General features: G+C 45.3%; 3 protein-coding genes across 3 annotated transcripts; 2 read left to right on the top strand and 1 right to left on the bottom strand.

The window, feature by feature from the left end:
- Window positions 1-772: 772 nt before the first annotated feature.
- Window positions 773-2,340, top strand: LOC140076427 (heat shock 70 kDa protein-like). Its single transcript, XM_072122958.1, has one exon. The coding sequence runs from the start codon at window positions 799-801 to the stop codon at window positions 2,338-2,340; it is 1,542 nt and encodes a 513-aa protein (XP_071979059.1). The 5' UTR covers window positions 773-798.
- Window positions 2,341-2,701: 361 nt separating this feature from the next.
- On the bottom strand, window positions 2,702-14,678 carry CCHCR1 (coiled-coil alpha-helical rod protein 1). Its single transcript, XM_072122916.1, has 18 exons — window positions 14,264-14,678; window positions 13,882-13,946; window positions 12,228-12,420; window positions 11,738-12,005; window positions 11,490-11,665; window positions 11,048-11,183; window positions 10,842-10,955; window positions 10,527-10,658; window positions 10,311-10,421; window positions 9,966-10,072; window positions 9,529-9,641; window positions 9,151-9,232; window positions 8,780-8,910; window positions 8,475-8,663; window positions 7,273-7,374; window positions 5,790-5,941; window positions 5,250-5,367; window positions 2,702-2,910 (listed from the first exon to the last, which is right to left on the bottom strand). The coding sequence occupies exons 2-18, from the start codon at window positions 13,934-13,936 to the stop codon at window positions 2,816-2,818; spliced, it is 2,274 nt and encodes a 757-aa protein (XP_071979017.1). The 5' UTR covers window positions 13,937-13,946; window positions 14,264-14,678; the 3' UTR covers window positions 2,702-2,815.
- Window positions 14,643-20,664, top strand: TCF19 (transcription factor 19). Its single transcript, XM_072122917.1, has 3 exons — window positions 14,643-15,389; window positions 19,029-19,599; window positions 20,001-20,664. The coding sequence occupies exons 1-3, from the start codon at window positions 15,110-15,112 to the stop codon at window positions 20,221-20,223; spliced, it is 1,074 nt and encodes a 357-aa protein (XP_071979018.1). The 5' UTR covers window positions 14,643-15,109; the 3' UTR covers window positions 20,224-20,664.
- Window positions 20,665-22,047: the final 1,383 nt, after the last annotated feature.

Genomic DNA, 22,047 nt, shown 5'->3' with positions numbered 1-22,047 from the left:
CAGACTGCAGCTACCATCTCCCCCAGGACTCACCACACACTGCCAGCAGGGAGCCAGGTCATGTAAATAAAACTTATATAAAGTACTGAAATGATTCAGAATGCTGACAAAGGCATTACAATCAGCACAGCACAGGCTATTGGAACCTGCTACCAGCTAAAAATCACATTCCTGGTGACAGGTCCGGTAATTTAATGTCCCAAAAATAGTCATCTGCAAATCTTCCATAGTGTGGTCCTCTATGGAGAAATGTGCAGCAACTGGGAGATCCTTCCTTTAATTTTTAGAGGAGGGACTGAGAATATTTCTTTTAGTCTTCCATCTTTTTGCAGAATCGGTTGAAGTTCCTTGGCAATGTGACGTAGGATCTCCAGTTGTGGGCTGTAAGTGGCTGCTAGGGGTGCTCTGGCCTCCTGTTGGGTCTCCTTATGTTTGAGTAAATCATCTCTGTTGATGACTGCTACTTTTCTTATTTGGTTGTCAGTCACTTTTGTTCTTTAGCCCAACTGTAAAAATTCAGACCTGAGCTCCAGGAGGTGTTTTTCCAGGTCTTGTCTGAACAGATACGGTTGTAGCGTATGGCCTGGCTGTATATGATGGATTCTCTGGTACGTTTGGGGTGGAAGCTGTTATTTCTCAGGTAGGCCGTTCTGTCTGTAGGTTTATGGAATATTGTTGTGGTTAAGCATCTGTCTTTAATTTGTATTGTGGTATCCAGAAAGTGTATCTCCTTATCTGAATAGCTGCTCTGGGCCTGCGCTGCTGCCTCACACCTCCAGACACTCATCCTCACAGAAGATGGCACCTCAAGGAGTGGCGATTGGCATTGACCTGGGTACCACCTACTCCTGTGTGGGGGTCTTCCAGCATGGCAAGGTGGAGATCATCGCCAACGACCAGGGCAACCGCACCACCCCCAGCTACGTGGCCTTCACTGACACCGAGAGACTCATTGGAGACGCCGCCAAGAACCAGGTGTCCCTCAACCTCCACAACACCGTGTTTGATGCCAAGAGGCTGATTGGCAGAAGGTTTGATGATCCTGTGGTGCAGTCTGACATGAAGCACTGGCCCTTCCAGGTGCTGAGTGATGGGGGAAAGCCCAAGGTTAGGGTGGAATATAAAGGAGAGCACAAGACCTTCTCCCCGGAGGAGATCTCCTCTATGGTGCTACTCAAGATGAAGGAGACGGCTGAGGCTTACCTGGGTCATCCAGTCACCAATGCCGTCATCACCGTGCCAGCCTACTTCAACGACTCCCAGCGCCAGGCCACCAAAGATGCCGGGGTCATCGCCAGACTCAACGTCCTGAGAATCATCAATGAGCTCACAGCTGCCGCCATCGCATACGGCCTGGACAAGGGAGCCCGGGAAGAGCGCACCATCCTTATCTTTGACCTGGGAGGTGGCACTTTTGATGTCTCCATCCTCACCATTGATGATGGCATTTTTGAGGTAAAGGCCACAGCAGGTGACACTCATCTGGGTGGAGAGGACTTTGATAACAGAATGGTGACTCACTTTGTAGAAGAATTCAAATGCAAACATAAGAAGGACATTACCCAAAACAAGAGGGCCCTGAGGAGACTGAGGACCGCCTGTGAGAGAGCCAAGCGCACCCTGTCCTCCAGCACCCAGGCAAGCATTGAGATCGACTCCTTGTATGAGGGCATTGACTTCTATACCTCCATCACTAGAGCCCGCTTTGAAGAGCTGTGTTCTGACCTCTTCCGTGGTACCCTGGACCCCGTGGAGAAAGCCCTGAGAGATGCCAAACTGGACAAGTCAGAGATCCATGAAATTGTCCTAGTGGGAGGCTCCACACGTATCCCCAAGGTGCAAAAGCTGCTGCAGGACTTCTTCAATGGCCGAGATCTGAACAAGAGCATCAATCCAGATGAAGCTGTGGCCTATGGGGCTGCGGTCCAGGCTGCCATCCTCATGGGAGACAAGTCTGAGAATGTGCAGGATCTCCTACTAGATGTGGCTCCCCTTTCTTTGGGTCTGGAAACAGCTGGAGGAGTTATGACTGTTCTCATCAAACGTAACACCACCGTCCCCACCAAGCAGAGAGAGGGCAATGACCAAGGAGGCTCATCTCAGACAAGTGTAAGGAGACCATCGCCTGGCTGGAGAACAACCAACTTGCTGAGAAAGAAGAGTATACCCATAAGCAGAAGGAGCTGGAGAAGGTGTGCCAACCTGTCATCACCAAGATGTACCAGGGAGGTATGCCAGGGGGAATGCAAGGAGGAATGCCTGGCTCAAGCTGTGGTGCCCAGGCCAGACAAGGCAGCAGCTCTGGACCCACCATTGAGGAGGTGGATTAAGAACTTGTAGAATGGACTTGTGCTGAGCAGTTGCTCCATTCTTGTTATTATCTGTTTTCATTAATGGTATAAATAATGTTGCCATTAATTATCAAATTCATTGATGTTCGCACAATGATTTTATCTGTGCTGCTGGTTTGTTATAGAGAGAAAAAAAAAAATCTAATGTTTTGTTTGTAAATTTTTCATCATTATTTATTGCACAAAAAAAAGTTTAGGTTTTCGCATTCAAGTTTTTAATCTCTTATTACAATAAATACTTATAAACATGATTTACATTCACATTATGCGTATGCCCTGAACATTTACGGGCAGGTGGGGGCTTCCTTTTTGCCTCCATCTGCACAGTAAACGGCAGATCCTGCGGAGACACGCAGCAATCTACAGCTTTCCATCCTCCACTCGATCCAGATAACATCTGGCTGTCTAAAATGATCCGTATGTTTCTCCAGGTCTCTCAGGAGATGTATCGCAGTGACTGCCAACTAGTGGCTGAAATCTTCATCCTCATCGTCCTCTTCATCGGCAAGTACAGAAGCTCCGAGGCTCTGCAGGGTGGCGAGCATGCTGGATACGGACTCTGCAGATAAAACTAATGTTAAAAACAGTCACAAAATACAAAAACTACGCAACTTGATACAGAGCACTTAAAGGGCATCTACCACCAGGAGGAAAGACTGTATGCAAATGAGCAAATGAGCCTGAGGGGATCCAGGCTTCATTAACATGTATGGAGCCTGGAGCCCCTCAGGCTCATTTGCATACAATCCTTCATCTTGATGGTAGATACCCTTTGATGGTAGATACCCTTTAACCCCTGCAGGACCAGGACCATTGTTGTTTTTGCATTCCATATTTACTTCGCACCTTCTAAAAGCCAGAACTTTTTACATTTTACGACATGAGGTATAAATTATACTTCATAATATATTGCAATGTACTGGGAAGCTTGGTTAAAATTTCTTCTATATCACTGGATTTGGAAAAGAAGCACATTTTCTTACTGACTTATTTTTGTTTTTTACAGCTTTCACTGTGTGGTCCACATGACACATCCCCTTATTGTTTGGTTCAGTACCATCATCAGTGCAATACTAAATTTGTTACATTGCGGTGATGTGCGCAATACAGCATCCACCATGTGCTTCTACTATTTGGTATAATACAGCAGACATTTGCCCTATTTTGTTCTTTTTCTGTTTAGTTTTTTTTTTTTTATTGTAAAAGGGCAGTAACATTAGGTATTATAAAGTGGTTTGGTTAGTGTAGGCAGTATGCTATTTTTTTCACCTTAATTATGAAATTCTTTATTTATTTTACTTATGGGCTTATGGTTCCCCTAGGACAGTGAAGGCGAACCTTTTGGTGACAGAGTGCCCAAACTACAACAAAAATCCACTTATTTACCCTGAAGTGCCAGCATGGCGTTTTAAGCAGTAACTTATTGCTACCTGTTGTTCCACATCTTTCAATCGTATCGGCCCCCTGAGGAAACCAATACAATAGAAAAAGGAAGGGCAAATTCAGACTCAGACGTTGTAGCTTCTCTCCAGGGTCTCTCAGTAGAGGAAGAATAGTGGGTCCAGCAGGAGGACCTCCAGAGATATTGCAGTTCTGTCAACACCTTCTCAATTTTCATACAGTTCCAAACAACTTTAAAACAGAGCTGACAGCAGCATCTCTTGCCGGGGACTGCAGGAAGATTTGGTGAACTCTGTCCTGGGGCAATGGTCTGAGTGCCCACAGAAATGGCTCTGGGCGCCACCTGTCCCCCGTGCCACAGGTTCGCCACCACTGCCCTAGTATATGCATAAGCCCAAGTTACAAGGTCAAAGAAAAGAGCTGAGGTGGATACATATACTGCTTCTATCTTCTCCAGTTTCATGGAGTTTAAAATCTGCATTTACAGAGAAACCAGTGACCAGAGGACCTCCCCTACAAACCACACACAATATATTTAGGATGCATCTATACATGTTTCACTGATTGCTCTACACATGGAACAAGAGCCATCATCCTTCTCCTAGTTTATCATCTCAAATAGCCCTGCCGGTCAGGATATTTTTTAGGTCATTTAACCAATAGGGCAAATCCCAAAATTTGTGCCCCACCACTTTGCCAAGTAATAAAACTGAAGCTTCAACTCAGCTGCTGCGGAAGCTCACAATACACACCTCAGCTGCTGCGGAAGCTCACAATACACACCTCAGCGGCTGCGGAAGCTCACAATACACACCTCAGCGGCTGCGGAACCTCACAATACACACCTCAGCGGCTGCGGAACCTCACAATACACACCTCAGCGGCTGCGGAACCTCACAATACACACCTCAGCTGCTGCGGAACCCCACAATACAAACCCAATCTGCTGCGGAACCTCACAATACACACATCAGCTGCTGCGGAACCCCACAATACACACCATGGCTGCTGCAGAACCTTATAATACACATCACTGCTGACACAGAACCCTCTCCTTCTCATGTACATGTTTAACCTGTAATGTGCTGCATCACACAGGCTCTGAATAGCTCAGTAGGCTTGGCCTGTACCGCACCTTGTCCGAGGTATGCCGGGTGCTGGAGCCGACCCTGATCAGCTGTAAGATGTCGGTAATTAAGTTTAATTGATAATCCCTGTTGCCATGACGGCACACAATTTAGAAATTGCAATTGTCAAAAGGGACAAAAAAAATTTGACCAGTATAATAGTTAGAACCGTATAGGTATATGGATTTTTTAAAGAACAATGGTGGCTCTAATCTGACGGGTAGAGGCTTCTGTGGAACATGTACAAGGACATCTAAAAAAAGATATTGTGTGGAGCTGTTTGCTGATGACAGTTTCTCTCTAAAACTCAGGACAATGTAGAGCCATTTTTTTAACTAGTGGCTTCTAATCTACACATATATGTAATTACCTTTAACAGCAGGAGTTGGTCTTTGTTCCTTTTCTTCTTTTCCTACATCTACAGACTGGATGGCCATCATCCGGGTTTTCTGGTAGGAAGCGAGTAGCCCTTCCTGCCGTAGAGTTGCCTGGAGAGAGAGAAGTGGATTAACATCAACTACATCTTAAATGCAGAAAAAAAGTTGTCTATATATAATACACACATACTCAGCAAGTACTTCTGTTAGGTAGCTATTAAACCTCTCTGATCATCACTGCACTTTTCAGGTGTTCCCCAACACCGCAGTAAACACAATGGAAGACCACTCAGCCCATCACTGGTATAACACTGATACTGATTGGCTGAGCAGTACTAGGAGACGCACAGAAAGTGCAGTGTAGTGGGAACCAGAAACAGCAGATTAGGGAGCAAGAACTACCATCTAATTATGTTTTTGCTCCCCTTTTTTTCTGTTTGTGGGAAAACCCAATTGCTAGAAGTGGAGTATTTATAAAATGTGAAAATGCGTTCTGTATAAAGACTTCTGCTTGTCTGCTTCGTCCGACTCACCACCATCAGATTCTTATCCCTTTCCGCTTCTCGCAGTTGGCGACTCAGCTGTTCCTCTCGTACACGGGCCGCATCTTCTAATGTACTTATTGTTTCCTTGTTCCTTGTCTTCTCTCGTTGCATTTGACGCTCAGTCTGTCTCAAAGTCACAACTGCAGGATAAGAACAAAATGATAATATCTTTGAGTAAAAAAGATGTTTGTGCTTTAGATGCTGTCTCCACCTCCTCTGCTCCCTCAGCCTGGACAGGCGGTCCCCTACTTAAGAACATCCGACTGCAATGTCTGCAATGAAGCTTTAGTGTTTATCCTGGTTCTTATGACAACCCAACATTTTTAAAATCCAATAGTCACAGAGACCAAAAATAATTTGTCTGGAGTTACAATTATAAAATATACAGTTCTGACTTACATACAAAATCAACTTAAGAACAAACCTATCTTGTACGTAACCCGGGGACTGCCTGTATATTCCATCTAAGGTCTCGGAGGTGTGCATATTTATCAAATAGTTATTGAAGGACAGAACACATCCGATACAAAGATATCAAACACTTCACCGCTCTCATAATGTGTAGAAACAACCTAGCACTTGGACCCCGGAAAGAACTAGGATATAGATTAAGTAGATATATTTCAGGGTCTAACTTGCATGTTGAACACATCCCCAATATATTTATTTGTGTGTTAACAATCGAATATATAGGCTGAAGATCGGGCCCTTAGTAGAGGGGCCCTGTGAACAAATCAGTTCAAAGAGCGTGGGGGGCTTGGAGCAGCCTCAGGATGTTAGGGAGCATATGAAATGCCTAATTTGGTTGTAAGAAAATTCAGCTTCAACTAGACATGGGTACTACTCTGTCAGATCACCCAGGGGAAGCAATTTTCATGTAAGGGGTTCTAGTAGGGGTCTAACCTGGATAGTGCCTGCCTGTACCCACAGCCTATAGCTAGAAGTACCGCTATCAGGGAGATGGGGCGTGAACAGAATTGGGTGGGGGGGAAGAGTTGGCATGGGGACCAATTGAAACCCTATTCTACATTTATGCCAGATATTGCGAGTAAAGCTCCACAATGTTGTTGAAGATTAGGCCAACGGGGGACCCCATTTCAAGGTAGCTGGATGTATTGGGGCGTGCCAGCGTTTTTCAAGTTCAGTCCATCTATTACATGCTGGCATTTGAGACCACGAGGCGATATGGCAGAGGTCGGTCACAAAATAATATAGGTCAGAACTGACTTAGAAATCCTTGGACTCCTGCATCCCCACAATAACCCGAAGCACACTGACTGAAGCTTGTACCCAGTAGATGACCTGGCACTATGGGATATGATGTGTCTACAGCATTATTTCCATGGTACGTAGGTTATTGGAAGAACATGGCCGCTTCCTTCCAGCGCCACTCTTGTCCGCATGTTCAGTACCCCACAATGGGGCATCATTCTCATCTCATCATTCATTGTATGACATGAGACAGACTCACCTGCTTTAGTGTGCTCTCTCCTGGCCTCATGTAGATGCTTCTCCATTTGGGCCAGCTGCTGCGTGGTGTTCTCCTCTATGGCTCTCACTTTGTCTTGCAGCTCTTTTAATGACACAAAATGGATAAATTTAGCCCTCTAGTCCATTGTCATATCATATAATCGATCAAGACAAAGACCAGTTGCCAATGAACCTTAAAGAAAATCTACCATGAAATTCCATCCTGATAAACCAGGGACATTACTCATACATCCAGGCACCGGGACTGTGGTAATATTCTTTTATCTATTATCCATGGTCTCCTTCCTTCTAACATCAACTTTTAAAATGATGCCAATTACCAGAGCCTCTCCATGCTGTAGATTTAGATGCTGTCTCAACCTCCTCTGCTCCCTCAGCCTGTAATAACCTCACTGCAGCAGAAGTTTCAGCACACAAAATGGAAGGAGGGAAGTGCTCTTGCAGTGTAACAGCCTATGAGTCTGCAACACTAATCAGGCAGCACCCCTAGAGCCCTTGTAGCTCATTAGCGGATTTTAAAAGGAAGGAGGTGATGCATCCCATATAAGAGGGGGTTTATCATGGCTTGTACTGACATTCAAGCCATGACATAGTTGCAATTTCTGCCGCAGAGCCATGTATTACAACTTTTCCCCCCTTACGCTACCACCACGCTAAAGAAGGGATGTAATGATGTAATTTATACATTGGAATTTATACCAATACAAATGTCTGTTTTTCAAAATGGATGTAAATTTATATGCTTTAATAAAGACCATCTGATTTAAAAAAAAAGAAGGGATGTAAGGGTGTGACAGTGGCCATGCCAGTTCCTGACACAGGCTATAGAGCAATTTAACACCAGGCAAGGGCAAAACCTCTTAGAATATTTGACCTGTAGAAAGGGGTTAACAGCAAGCACTTGCACCCACTATTTAAATGGCACAGAAGGAGGATCCCTCTACCTCAGTGGTTCTCAACCTTTGTAATGCTGTGACCCTGCAATACAGTTACTCATGTTGCGGTGACCCCAAACCATGCGATTTGCAGTAAAAATGCTATAAAATCGTGGCTACAAAGGCTTTAGGCTACCCCTGTGTTTTGTTCGTTCGACCCCTGCTGGGGTCACTTGCCACAGGTTGAGAACCACTGCTCTACCTAGTTTCTTCTTCTGCACTGCCCGTAAACATTCCCCCTTTATACCTTTCTCATATTCCTCCTTCTCGTCCCGCAGTTGCTCTTGCAGCTGCGTTGTGGTCTCAGAAGCTTCGTGAAGTCTCCGCTCAAGGTTTTCCACTTGTTCTCTCAGGTTCCGCTCCCTTTCCTCGGTCTCATGGAGTGAAGAGCGCAGGAGGGATGCAGTCTGGTGACACGCTGCGATTTCTGCTTCTACTGTACCAAAAACACAAAGACCGATCATCAGATTGAATCAATTTAGATCTTACAGCTACACAAATGTCATTTACCCCCTAAGCGGTAACAATACTGCAAGTACCAGAAAGACTTACATTTTACTCTGGTCTCTGTCACTCTTCCCTCAATGACTAGAGCGCTGCGCTTCAGCTCTGCACTCAGACGGTCTCGTTCTTCATTTAGGAGATTCACTTCAGCCCTTAAATCCTCATATGATGGATGACCTCTGTGGATGCCACATAGAAAGTGAGAAAAGTGAGAAATGCAGGAATGGAGTGTTACGATGCTATATGGGGAATGATTCTGTTTTAGGAATACATCAGCTTGACAAAGTGGCAAGGACGATGACTTTTGTAGACATTTTGAGGGTCAGACATTGATAAGATGTTTGTAAGCAAAACCCTTTAAATCTATGGATATCATACACGGCCCCTTACTAGGCTGCTATATGGTTCTGATCACTTACATATCCACATCAATCACTTTATCCCTGGCCTGATCTTCTTCTTGTCTTAGCTTCGACAGCGCCAGTCTCTGTGCCATCAAACCTAACAATGGGAAAATATAATGAATTCACAGAGCGGCCATGGAATAAATTAAACCGCATCAAGCTTCAGTCCATGCATTGGTTGGATTTTCCAGGTCTACACATGGAAACTGTCAACAGGCTCTCTGCTTTTAGTAAGGCTGTAACAGACTTTTGGTTGCCTAGAGAAAAAAAAAAAGCAGTTGTAGAACACTCCCCCAGTGTCCTGCTACAATCCTGGAATATAAATCCATATTTCAAAGTCCTGTTGCTACTGAACAACCCACACAAAAGTTATGGTACCACAGCTCTTCTTACCCTGTATAGTGTCCACTCTCTTTGTAGCAAATGTGACCCTCTGCCCCAGGGTTACCAGTCTCTGCAATGCTCCCCGGAAGGAGTTTTCTTGTGTGTTAAAAGCCTGCACAAAACTAACAGCGAAACAAAAATTAACCTTAATTCACCATCTGGGACCTCTGTCGATCCTGAGAATGAAGGGGCTGGACACCACTGGCTTTGCATGTAAATTGCAGTGAGGCTACAATCACATGAAGGAAGATGTGCTGCACTTCCTTTCATACAAGCCGATGCATCCATAATCCACACTGCAATCCTTTCATTCAGAGGTCGGGCAAAGTGGCAAAAAGTGATGGCATATTCAAATGATACAACATCACTCCATAAGGTGTAATTAACCCTCAAATAATAAGACAATTTTTTTTCCTTCTATATAGCCAGCAAAGGAGCAGTCATACCCTTCTATCAGTTGCTTTAGGCATAGCACAGTGTGTTCAGCTTTTTCAGCTCTGCTCGACAGAGAGGCGACTGTAGCTTGTGCGGCAGTCAGCTTGTCTTCTAAACACTAGAAAAGTGGACAATATCATAGACATCACTTTAGTTTTCCAATATATACACCATACAGAGGAGGGAGGTACAATGGCCAGATGTGCTGGCACACCCCCATACAAGTGACGGACTGCTAGCACTGCGGAAAATAGCATGACTTATCATCATGCCAGGTTTACTGTAGATACAGACCACACATATGAATTGGGGAACATAAGAAGATTGCACACAACACCACATATCTCTCTGCTTACTTTGTTTCGGACCCTCTCCATCTCTAGCTCAGCGGTGCGGTCTTCCATGGCATGCAAGTTGAGGGCCAGCTGCTGACTGGTTTCTTCCAGAGAAGTTTGTAGAGAGCAGATCTATAGAGAAAATACATTACAGAATAGAAGTGAATTACAGGATACGGAATATGGTCCTACACATGCCACTGCCCTTACACACAGGTGTGAGCCAATGGGGCTTACCTTCTCTTGTATCTTCCGATCATCATCCTGCTTGTTGATGTCTTCAGACTTGAGCTGAACCATCAAACTGAAGACCTTCTCCCTCCACAGTTTAAGCAGCTGCTGAGTCTTCTGTCCATCCAAGTGTCTGTCCTTAAATCATATCATGCAGCACATTTAAGTAGAGAGAATAAGGAATATTCTAAACTGGGGTAAAAAACCTAAGTAATGACTAATGCGGCCACTGGCCGCAAAGCACCATGGTCTATGATGCAGACCGGTGTTTAAAAAAATTCCAAAATGATGGGTTTGTTTAACAGGAGAAGTGGTACTTACTGCCTTTTTACAGAGGTCATTTTCCTGCAGAGATAATATTTGCATGAGGGAGGAAAGCCGGGTCTGCAGGAGCGACATAGAAGTCTGCAGAGCATCTTTCTCTTTCTCCAGAAGCTAAAAAACACCCAATAAACAGAGATGTAAAACAAAGATCCTGTAAACTCAAATATATAACAATCACATAAATGTTACTGTGGTTATTTTACCTGAATTGTGCTCTTCAGTTCAAACTTTTCCCTCTTCTGCTCCTCTACCTGTCGTGTATCCGGAACCAGCTCTCCTATGTATGTCCTCAGCTGCAGCACTACAGTATTCTGGGATTCCAGCTCTAACTGGACCCGACTGGAAGAACCAGAATAAAAGTATATATAACCGCTGTAGCTATGCTTCCCTATGGGACTAAAATATTGAGGACCCATCAATATCAGAATTGTGGAGGTGTGACCTGTATCCCCCCCATTGATCACTGCTTGGTATTGCAGTTCAGCAACTTTCAGGTAACGGAGAATGAAGAGAAAACAGGACACGTGATATAAGACTGTGAAGCAGGACTCACCAGTCTTATATCACGTGTCCCAGCAAAGCTCTACCCAGCAAAGGCTGAGCTGGATACATCACATGGCATTTAGTAAACTAAGGAGTACATACCTCAACTGTACCTCCAGAGCCTCACTTGTTGCCCTCGCCCCCTGAAGGTCTTCTCTCAGATTCTTTACTTCTATTTCTTTCTTTTCCCGATCTTCTTGCAGCTGCGATTCCAAGGTGCACACTCTGATCTTCAGCTTGTCACACTCCATCTTGTGACTGTCTGCCAACAACTGCAGCTGTTAAGGAGAATGTGAGAATTTATGACAACTATAAAAAAAAATTATAAGGACCACAGATCTATCTCTTACCTCCTGCAGTTTCTGTGTTTCAGCAGCTTTCTCCTCCTGTCTTTTCCTCTCGTTTTCTTGTCTCCTCCTCTCTTCCACCTGCTCACGCTCTCTACAGGATTGCTTCAATGCCTCCATTTCTTGTGCCACCCTCAACATGTCCTCCTCCTTTTCTTGGGCCATGGCTACAGCTCTTTCCAATTTCTGGATTTCTCTCATCTGATGGGCAATAATTTCCAGTGCTTTGGATTCTGATGGTGGAACATCTGGAGGATGACGATCCAGAGACCTGTATGGAGCATCAAAATATGAATGAAGGAATGTCGATTTTGATGGGAATGCTTTTAAAGGGGTTGTATCATGTTATGACGTTATCCCCTATGCACAGGATAGGGGATAAAAACCTTATCAGTGGTGGTCCCTGCAGTTGGTGATGAAAATTATTAAATATGACAGGAGGCAATGTGCAATAAAGACTAACTTCCCCTACTACGGCTTTGAATTACAATACCTGGCCCTTGCACCATCTCCTTTATCTTGCTTCTTTCTCAACAGCTCATTTTCCTGTTTCAACTTTGCCAGTTCCTTCGTCAATTCTGCTAAAATATCAGGATCGGTAGATGGTGTGATAGACGCAAGAGGTGGAGGGGGCGACTGCTGTCGACGGGTCTCAAAATGAGAAGGTGGAATCAGTCCAGTGGCCCCTGTAGAGGAGGAGGAGAGGGACCTGTATTGTACGTGTAATATGATTCATAGCACAGGATTATAAAGGGCCTTGAATTATACAGGAGGCAATGGTGATGCAGAAGCACTTGTAAAAGAGAACAATCGATACAGCATGACGTTGATTAGCAGTAAAACATATTCTTCTTTATAAATCCATAGTCACAGATGCTTGGCTGTTCCTTCCGTGCTGTTTTGTCAATTTAAATATGGAACAATAAAGAAGAATATGTTTTACTGCCAATCAATGTCATGGTTCTAAGTTCGGTGAGGCTCCAGACCAGTTCCTGTGCACCGTGAGAAGCAGTTTTCTGGGAGTTCAATATTAATGAGAGCCGGGTACGGATTCACATATCGTACTTTCTTTATTTTGTTGCATTGGTGACACAAACAGGGGCCTAATATCATGGAGCCTGAAGAGGCAGTGACTCACAGCATCAAATAGAAATATGATGCTGTGTGTCTTACCGCCTCATCAGTAACTGGTCTGGGATAAACGGCTAATATAGGCCGTGGTCACACGTATCGCTAGGCGTCCGTTCATAATGCGACGCTAGAGCACAGGGGGCGGTGCTCGACGCGAACGCACATGCGCTCAGGCCAAGGACCGCACCTTGTGCACTAGCTTAGCGTTATGAACGGACGCCTAGTGTCCATATCTAGAGCCAAGATTAGCTGTCTGAGGCTCAGTTCACACCTGTGGCTGTTACTCTTTGCTTTTGGACAGCATAACGGAAACTAAAAATGGAAGGTTGATTGAGGGTGCTTCCACAATTTCAGTTTTTGATGTCTAAACCAGAAATGGAGTGAAAATAGAGGAGGAGTAACTCTTCCCAATAATATTCTTTACTCATTATGATCCACACCTGCTTTTGGCTGCAAAAGCTGCATCTGAAAAACTGTGGATGCACCCTGAGAACGACGCATTGCGTCACGTTGAAACCCAATGTAACCATAACATGTGATCAAGGTTGAAGCCTTTAAAATGCGTCAAAAACACATCGCGTGAAAGAGGGTGGTATCATATGATGCGTTGCGGTTTGTGGTGCGTTTTTGACGCAATACAACCTTAGCATATGATTAAGGCCAAAGCCTTTGGAATGCGTCAAAAACGTATCAAAAAAAAATGTGTCGCAACGCATCGCTTGATATCGCTCTGATGGATTTCGATTTAATTTTCATTCCCAATGACCTCCCCTGGACAATCATGCTTGTTTTTGATGGTGGATTTCCTTTAACCCCTGCTGTATAAGGGCATAATGTCCTCTGAGGGGGCCCCAAACCTACCAAGAGGCTCCATAAAATGTCACCTGAATGAATGGGAACATAGGGATAAGACGTCACCTCTAGCTCTTGGTAAATACACTAAATATAGTAAAAGTCCTGCATAAAACATCAGAGTAGAGGGCAGGCACTCCTCTCATCATATGCATGGTCATTACCTGGCCCCCGGGGTGGCAGGAACACTGGGGGTGGGTTTATGGTTCTCTTCTCCATCCTCAGGATCCTGCGGGACACAAGAATACGAGTGTTACCCTCAGTATAGCAGGTGCACCATAGTCAGATCTATCATGGATCACCCACCAGGTGATGACACCATTTATTGATCTGCTGGAGGCAAATGTGAACAGAGCCTGAACCGTAATCTATGGCTCTGCAGCTGTTGGAGGACAACAACTCCTAGCATGCCCCAACAGCCACAGAAGTACATTGTGGGAGCACAGATAGCCCTGAATATGCTTCATTATACACTTACCCAATACCACAAGTTGTAATAGAGATGTGCTGGGACTTGTAGTACCCCACCTGCTATATGTATCTTACCTCTCCTCTACTTGCAGTTCTTACACATCTGACAGGCGGGTGCTGGACCCGGGAAACACAACTGAAACAGCCGCCATTACTTTCCCCCTCCCCTAGCAACCAAAACCAGTGTAGTAACGTCAAGCCATTTGTCATCCATTGTTTTAGTCAATAAAGTTTATTCAAGAGAACGTGTCAACATAAGACGAGCGTCGATTAACATAAAAGGGGAGTGGTTACAATATTTCGTCCAATCATCACTCGCAAGTGATATGAGGAAAGGCTTATGACGATTGGGCTGCGATAGGAAAGGCGTGTCTTAAAGAAACCAATCACTGAAGGAAGGCGCGGTTTCTTCTCCAAGGCATAGGCTCTATGTCAAGACAGCTGGAAGGTGGGTGTGGTTACTGCCGATGGGCGTGTCACACGCTGGGAAAACGCGCCAAATTTCAAAGGCGCGCTTCCTTCCTCTGGCTTTCCCGCCGTTCTCCCGGCGCTTAGAGAGCGGCGACTGTGGTGACTCCGGGAGCTCTGTGACGTCACCGCCGGGGGTCCCCTCAACTCTACCGTCACCGTCCTCCTCCCCTCCTACTGCTGGGCACAATCTAAGGAGCTGGATTCCTGGAGAGGGGTCAAGTCAGGATTTGGGGGGGTTATAGGTAGAGAAGCTGACGTAGGCAGAAAAAGAAGCCACGCCCATTCAGTATTTTGGGGTTCTATTGAATTAAAGGGGAAGGCCATGATGGCACTTTGAGGGGTCAGCCTTACCATTGTTATTGACAGCCTTTTAAGTTGGTTATGATCTTGGGGTATAAGGTTAAAGGTCATCGCTATAGAAGGTAATTGCTCCTCAACGTAACATCCGCCATGGTGGGGTCAGACGTGTCCGCGGTGCAGCCTTGTTTCCAGCTGCTTCGTATGTGCTCGGAGCTGGAGGCCATTCCTACATCCACGTCCCCTGGTGCCCCCTCCCAGGACCTTTACACCTTCCTCCCAGACTCCTCCCGCTGCGTCTATCGCCTCGGAGCGCGGCCAGACTTGTGTGATGTTCCTCTTCCTGGAAAACCTAAGGTCCACGCAGAAATCCATGCTGAACGGGAAGCGAGCGGAGACTGGCGGGTGACCCTGGAGAGCTGCTCCAACTGTGGTGAATATCTCCTTGTCTCTGTGTCCGTCTTTTAGCCGTGCTTCTTCGTTTTTTTTCCATGTAGGTGGTGACACGTGTGTTTCGGTCAATCCAGTCCTCAGGTAGGTAGTGACTACTGGCGAAGACACCTCGTGCTTGAATTGTGTTTTGAAATACGGTCCAAAACCCATCGGGGAGGAGTTGCTCCGGAGCACAGATGTAACATAAGTCTAAGTCAGAGCTAGAGATAACCGGAGCTGAACTTGGAGTTCAGGGATGTCCCGCATGACCTGTACATATTGGCGGAGCATAGGCTACTAGCCATAGAGGTGATTGGTCAGGGGGACACAGGAAGCTAGGCGTGCAATTTGCCAGAGTGGCTGGACGTCCTACAATCCGGCAATATGAGTGGGACATCCCTGAACTCCAAGTTTGGCTCCACTCATCTCTAGTCTGAAATCATCTGACTTTAGAAGCAAATCCTCCCAAATGCGCTTAGTTTGTGTTTCAAATCGCATTTCAAGTTAAATTTGGGTCCTGGCACTATGGACTTGCTGGACAGTACTACTCCAGAACTGGGCTGAGGTGTTCTAAAACACAACGTGTGAACTCTGCCTCAAAAAAAGGTTTTCCAGCAATTCCTTAAAACCTTTTAGGGTCAGCAAAAAAAATGAAGTCACCTTGTTCTGCTTCCGGTGTCACTCTGATGCAATAACTTATTGACCCTGCGCTGAGTTCCGGAGGGGTCCAGGACCTGCTTTAGCCATATGAATGGCTTCTTTGGACCGGGGGACAGTCATGGAACTGATGTCCTATGGTCTGAAGAGGCGATTCATCAGCTGAAGTCCTGTGGCTCCCTGAACCTTTTAGCCGGGCACAGAACATGAGTGGCAGCACAACAGCTGGATAAGTACCATTTTATCTTTTGCCATCCCCACAAGGTTTTTTTTTTTTTAAGAATTCCTGGAACACATCTTTAAAGGGGTTTTCCCACAAACTAAAGATGGGCTCTATCCATGGGATAGAGCCTAACTTGCTGATCAGTGGAGGGTGTCAGGGCTGAGTCCCCCACAGATCATGAAAAACGAGGGGTCCTCGGGACCCTTCGTCGCTCCTTCAGACTAATGGAGCAGACGGCTGCGCATGACCATTCTGCTCCATTAATCTCTATGGAGCTCACGGAAATTGCGGTCATCCGGTGGATAGGGCCTAACTTTAGTTAGTCGGAAAACCCCTTTAAGGTGCTTCAATAGCTGCCAAATACCTGCTTGTCTGACAGCTATAGCTACAATAGTAATATTTTACTACATTTTCAAAAGAACTAAACAAAGTGTAAGTTTTGTGTGCAGCCTGTACAGGGGCTCCGATATGTGCAGAAGAACAAAAGCTGAACTTCTATATTATTAGGTTATTTCCATTTACCCCAGCTGCTATGGTTACTTTGTTTGATAAATTTCCTTTAAAATTGATCATCATAAAGGGACATTTGCTCATAGATCCGGGCACTGTGACTATGATCTTCTTATATTTATCCATAGCCGCCTTCCTTCTAAAATCAACTTTTACAGTTAGTCTACATTCACACTGCCGTTGCCCGTACCGTACCGTTGCGGGCAACGGCAGTGCACGGGGAGAGGAGGAGGTGAGCGCAGCTCACCCCCGCCCCTCTCCATAGGTCCTATCTTTTTACCGGGTACGGTGCCACACGTGTGCTGCACCGTACCGCTCCCGTAGGGCGCCTTGCGCCCATTGCCGTCTATGGGGGACGTATATCGGCCTTATGCTAATGAGCCTGAAATGTTCCTGGGCGTGTTACTACATGCTATATAGACCCCCCCCCCCTTCTCCCCCCAGTGTAACAGCCTGTAAAGCTACAGTACAGAGGTGCTCTAGTAATGCCCTTAGAGCCCTTAATGTTCATTAGCATAATTTTATAAATTGATTTTAGAAAGGAGGTGGCCATGGATAACGAATATAAGAAGATTACCACAGTCGCGGTCCCTGGATCTAAGTAAGTGTCCCTGGTTTCTCATGGTGGATTTTGATGGTAGGTTTCCGTTAAATGGAACATGGCAGGGCTCTTTGGGATGCTAAACTACTTAAAGATCTGATGGACCTTAGCTTGGTGTTCCATAAAGCTTTTGACTAAAAGAAAACCGTAAAAAAAATCCCTTTATACGTTGCCTGAAGGTGGGATTGATTAGCCTCATTGGGATTATCTTGTTTGCCACTGTGCCTCTTTATGGTGATCTGGATCATTAGGCCCTGCCACTATAAAGAGGCACCTCTTTTGGCTCCTCAACAGCCCCCTATCTAATAAGTTTCCAGGTAGCCAGCTACTCTTCCCCACTCCACTTTTAACTTGAAATTTTCGGGGCCTGGTTTAACAATAATGGTGGGGCTATCTGAATCAGGGCAGGGCGTAGTGATCCGACAACTCCTGAAACGGTTGGCTCTTGGTGCCAGCTTGTTTGCAACTGACCCATCACTAGAGCTTGGGGGTGTACACCTCTGCTTTACTGTACATTCAGGGTCTACTGAGTCTAGTCTTTCTGTGACTGGAGGGTTGGCCACTCTTAAAAGAGAATAAGAGCTGCAAATGAGACTTCTATCCCCCCAACTCTGACATTTCAAAAGCCCCCATGGAATTCATTTTAAACAGAGATTTGTGTTGCCAGACTTCAGTTTACTGCTGGGTATAGCCATTCTCTAGACTCCAAGGTGGGATATACCTTGTGTCTTTGGGATGTCTTGTGAAATATTGGTCGGCACACAGTGCAGAGGATGGGACTCGAAGCATAATAGTGAGGACAGTTTGGCGCTGCTGTTTTTGCATGGTAGTAGGGACCCTTTGCATCATAGTAATGTATGATACAGAGTCCTATCTTGGTACTAAGATCATACGAACCACGGTGGTGCATGGCAGGACAACCAGTGTACTGATGTACAGTGCTCAAACAACCCATAGAAGAGACAACCGTGGTGGCTATGGATGGATAGTAGGGATCCCAAAAGAATTGCAGGCTATAAATCTAATTTACAAGAATGTGCCCTAGATTTCTATGTTTATTCCCTTCTCCTATCACAAGTTATCACATAAATGTTTTTCTATTACCCAAATTTTGACTGTAGTTAGATAAGTGTATCTTATCATCCGCTTGGAACCATGCACAAGTTTCCTCGAATCGTAAAGAATTGCTACAGCGATTATAAGCAAAAGTAATATCCACCCTGCTGTGGTGTTAACTGAAGTCAAAGTCCATTACCACTGTACTGTACTTCACCAACTCCTAAGACCCTGTTTGCACGTGTTTTGCCCATTGTGTGCCTTCAAAATTCATCGTGATAAAACACACTTACTCGTAGCTCCAGGCACCGTAAATGTGGAAATTGTTTTATATTTATCAATGGCCTCCTTCCTTCTAAAATCAACTTTTAAAATTGGGCAAATGAGCCTCTGTGCTGTAGCTTTAGAGGCTGTTATTTTCCTTCTGCTTGATGTAATCTCGCGCAGGGGCTAGTTATCCTGCCCAGTGTAACTGCCTGTGAAGCTTCAGCACAAATGGGCTCTGGAAATGCCCCCAGATGTCTTGCTTGGAGTATTAATTTCCACTACTTGTTTTTGTATAGTGACCACTTTTCTTTGTATTTTCCTCTTAGGAATATATATAAATGATGATCCCCTCCCGTGTGGTCAGAGAGCCCAGTTGTCGGATGGAGACCTTCTTCTCTTCCAGGAGGGTTCTTCTTCTCCATCTTCTTCCCCCGATACATACTTCCTTTTCCAGCGGGTCCGCGTGCGGCCTTTGGACTTCTGTCCCATCACATCACCACGCGCTCGCACCTCTTTCCGGGGCTTTACTCCCGTAGTTGGAAACCGAAGATTAGGTGGAGATCGTGGAGCATCCCCTCATTACATGACTGGAGCCACCGTCATCCTCAACTCCATCGGAAGCATCAGCAAGATGAAACGTGAGAGAATGAACAGCGGTGGACTGATGGGAGGGACAGTGGAACTGGCCAAGCCGCCTACTCCTGACCTGCCACTCCCGTCTCGTACGGGTCTAGAGAGGAGGAGCAGCAGCCGCAGGAAAGCGCAGCACAAGGTTCTCTGTGAGTTGGAGGAAGATGAGGAGGACAGACAAGTGGAAGAAAACGGGAAGAGGAAAAGGAAAAAAGGAAGGCGGAAGGAAGACGAGAAAAGGGCTGTGCAACAGCTGGAAATGGGAAGGTAAGGCAGTCTACTAAACACATCTAGACATTATCTATAAGCTTGATAAACATTGTCAATAAATTACTTATCCTGTACCGATCCTGAGTTACATCCTGTATTATACTCCAGAGCTGCATTCACTATTCTGCTGCTGCGTACATGCTGGGCAATACTTATGAGGTCATGCACGGAGCACACTATATAGCAAGGTTTGCTGGGATAATTTAGCTGTGCAGTTTGCAGCATAGTAAATGCAGTAATGATTTGTAACCCAGTACCTTTCTAGATTAGTAATTTAATCGAATATGGCTGCAAGCAAGAAAAACCCACAGCTGCTCTGATGCTACATAGTGTTCCTGTCCTCCTACGCTCTGTCCTGTGAGGCTTTTCTTTGTTATTTCACGTAATTCCTTTTGCAGGAAGCCTCGTGGTCGTCCAAGAAAGAATCCGGCTCCTCCTCTGGTTGTGTCCCAGACCATCTCCAGTGCAGAGCCATGCGCCTGGCGATCCTGCTGCCTCCCGCAGGAAGACACAGTCAGCTGGGTGCAGTGTGACCGCTGTGATTCCTGGTACCATGTTGTGTGCATTGGACGCAGCCTGACCTCCCTGCAGGACACAGACTTCCACTGTGGCTGCACGTGACCAGGCCTGTGACTACATCCTCCTCTTTTTCTCTTCTCTTATTTTAACCAAGCATCCTTCTTGACCACTTCTCTTACTACAGCTGTGGTGCCTCTCGGCCGCAGCACATCGCACATTACAACCCCGGTCTCAACGGTTTTGTGCGTTCTTCAAGGCATTAGACTAAAAGCTGTCAGGTCTGTCCGCATGGGTTTTAGACATGCACTATAGGGACCTAATTGTACCCTACATTCCCTTCATTATTTAACCCGATCCCTGGAACCGGCAATTCTTTTATCTACCAACCCATCAGACCCATAAAAAGCATAAATACAGGACAGACCTGCAACAAAGACTTTTTATTGAAATTTTCTTGCTTTCTGCGGCTTTTCTAGTTCGACTCGGGCAAGAAAAATAGATTTATAAATTTTACCACTTATTAAAGAGATTCCTAATGATAAATCTCAGCTAATGATAGGTGAAAGTGCAATGATTCGTACAAGAGTGGACAGAAAGAGTCGTCTTGCATAACACCTGGTGTGGGCAATAGGCCTGGTTGCCACAGGTAATGTAGTCTGTGACACTTTTTATTGTGGTGGACGCTGTAGCTATACTAGGTTTTATGCAAGACCCATTTTATAGCATGCGGGAGCCATTCTGTCCTATGGAGGAGGCAATCTGGACTCTAATAGCCCCATTGTAAAGAACAATCAAGGCCCTGCAGGGTAATGTTGGAAAAGAACAAATACAAGCGTAATTTTCTGGATAAGTATATTGATAATTCTATCTGTTACGGGATATGCAACAACTGGCCCCCTTGATGTTCACTTGACTTCATAATACTCCATCTACTAGGTAGTGGGTGCTGATCTGCAGGGGTACCAGGTGTTTCTTACCCAACAATGTTGCATGGATGGGGTCATCAGTATATTTAGCTTGGGAAAAGTGCTTTAAACTGGGATTACACAGCAGAGCTTGTCATTTGCTTAGTGCCCCTAATTGAACACTATGGACTGAAACAGTTAGGAGCAGCATGGATTTTACGTTAAAAAAACATGATGCACTTGCTCCTGATCACATTTGTTTCAGTAGAAAGGCATATCGCATTTGAAATTACTTTTGAAAATGCTATTCACACGCAGCGTTTATGGTACTTGCGCATTGTAAATACAATGACATTGCACACTTGCATAAATGCGATTTAAAAGTAGCGCACAAACGTGGCATCAGACTACGTTCATACACTGAGCCTCAGTTGCGTTTAGAAGTGCAGATATGGCACCCTGTGAGTGGAGTGGTGGTGCATTTGCATTTTTATGGACTCATAAAAGTTTAAGATTTTGGGCACATGCAGTCCCTGCTCTTGTAGATATGGTTGAATCACTGGCCGAAAGACTCATCCCATACCCTTTAGCTTCATTCTATAAGTAGCCTATTTTAGAACATATTCTGAAGATAACTTATGACTTTCCATGCCATTAGCGTCTTATCCGTGGGCTGTCGACCGTTATTCTGCTTGTCATGAAGGCATTTAAATACTCTTTGCCCTTTAACACTAAGTCAATGGTGGCTGTAAAAGTCAACCTGTAAGGGCTCTAGAATTGGGTCCTGTGATCTCTAGGGCTAAGAGGACAGACTGGCTCCTGGAAGTTGCCCAGACTTGTACAAATGGCGCATGCTCTCCTCTCAGTAAATAAGATTTTTCTTCCACCAGGTAACATTGATATTATGAGATGGAGGGTAACTATTAGAGATGAATGGACCAGATGTTTGGGATTTGGCTGCGCAAACCTGTACCTATTGATGGCTGAACAGCCCTGGCCAATCATAGCCATGGTTAATTGC

Source organism: Engystomops pustulosus, chromosome 9, assembly GCF_040894005.1.
Source record: "Engystomops pustulosus chromosome 9, aEngPut4.maternal, whole genome shotgun sequence".
In the NCBI taxonomy this organism is placed as follows: domain Eukaryota; kingdom Metazoa; phylum Chordata; class Amphibia; order Anura; family Leptodactylidae; genus Engystomops; species Engystomops pustulosus.
Note: the sequence above shows the minus strand (reverse complement) of the source record. Positions and strands in the feature narration are given on the sequence as shown.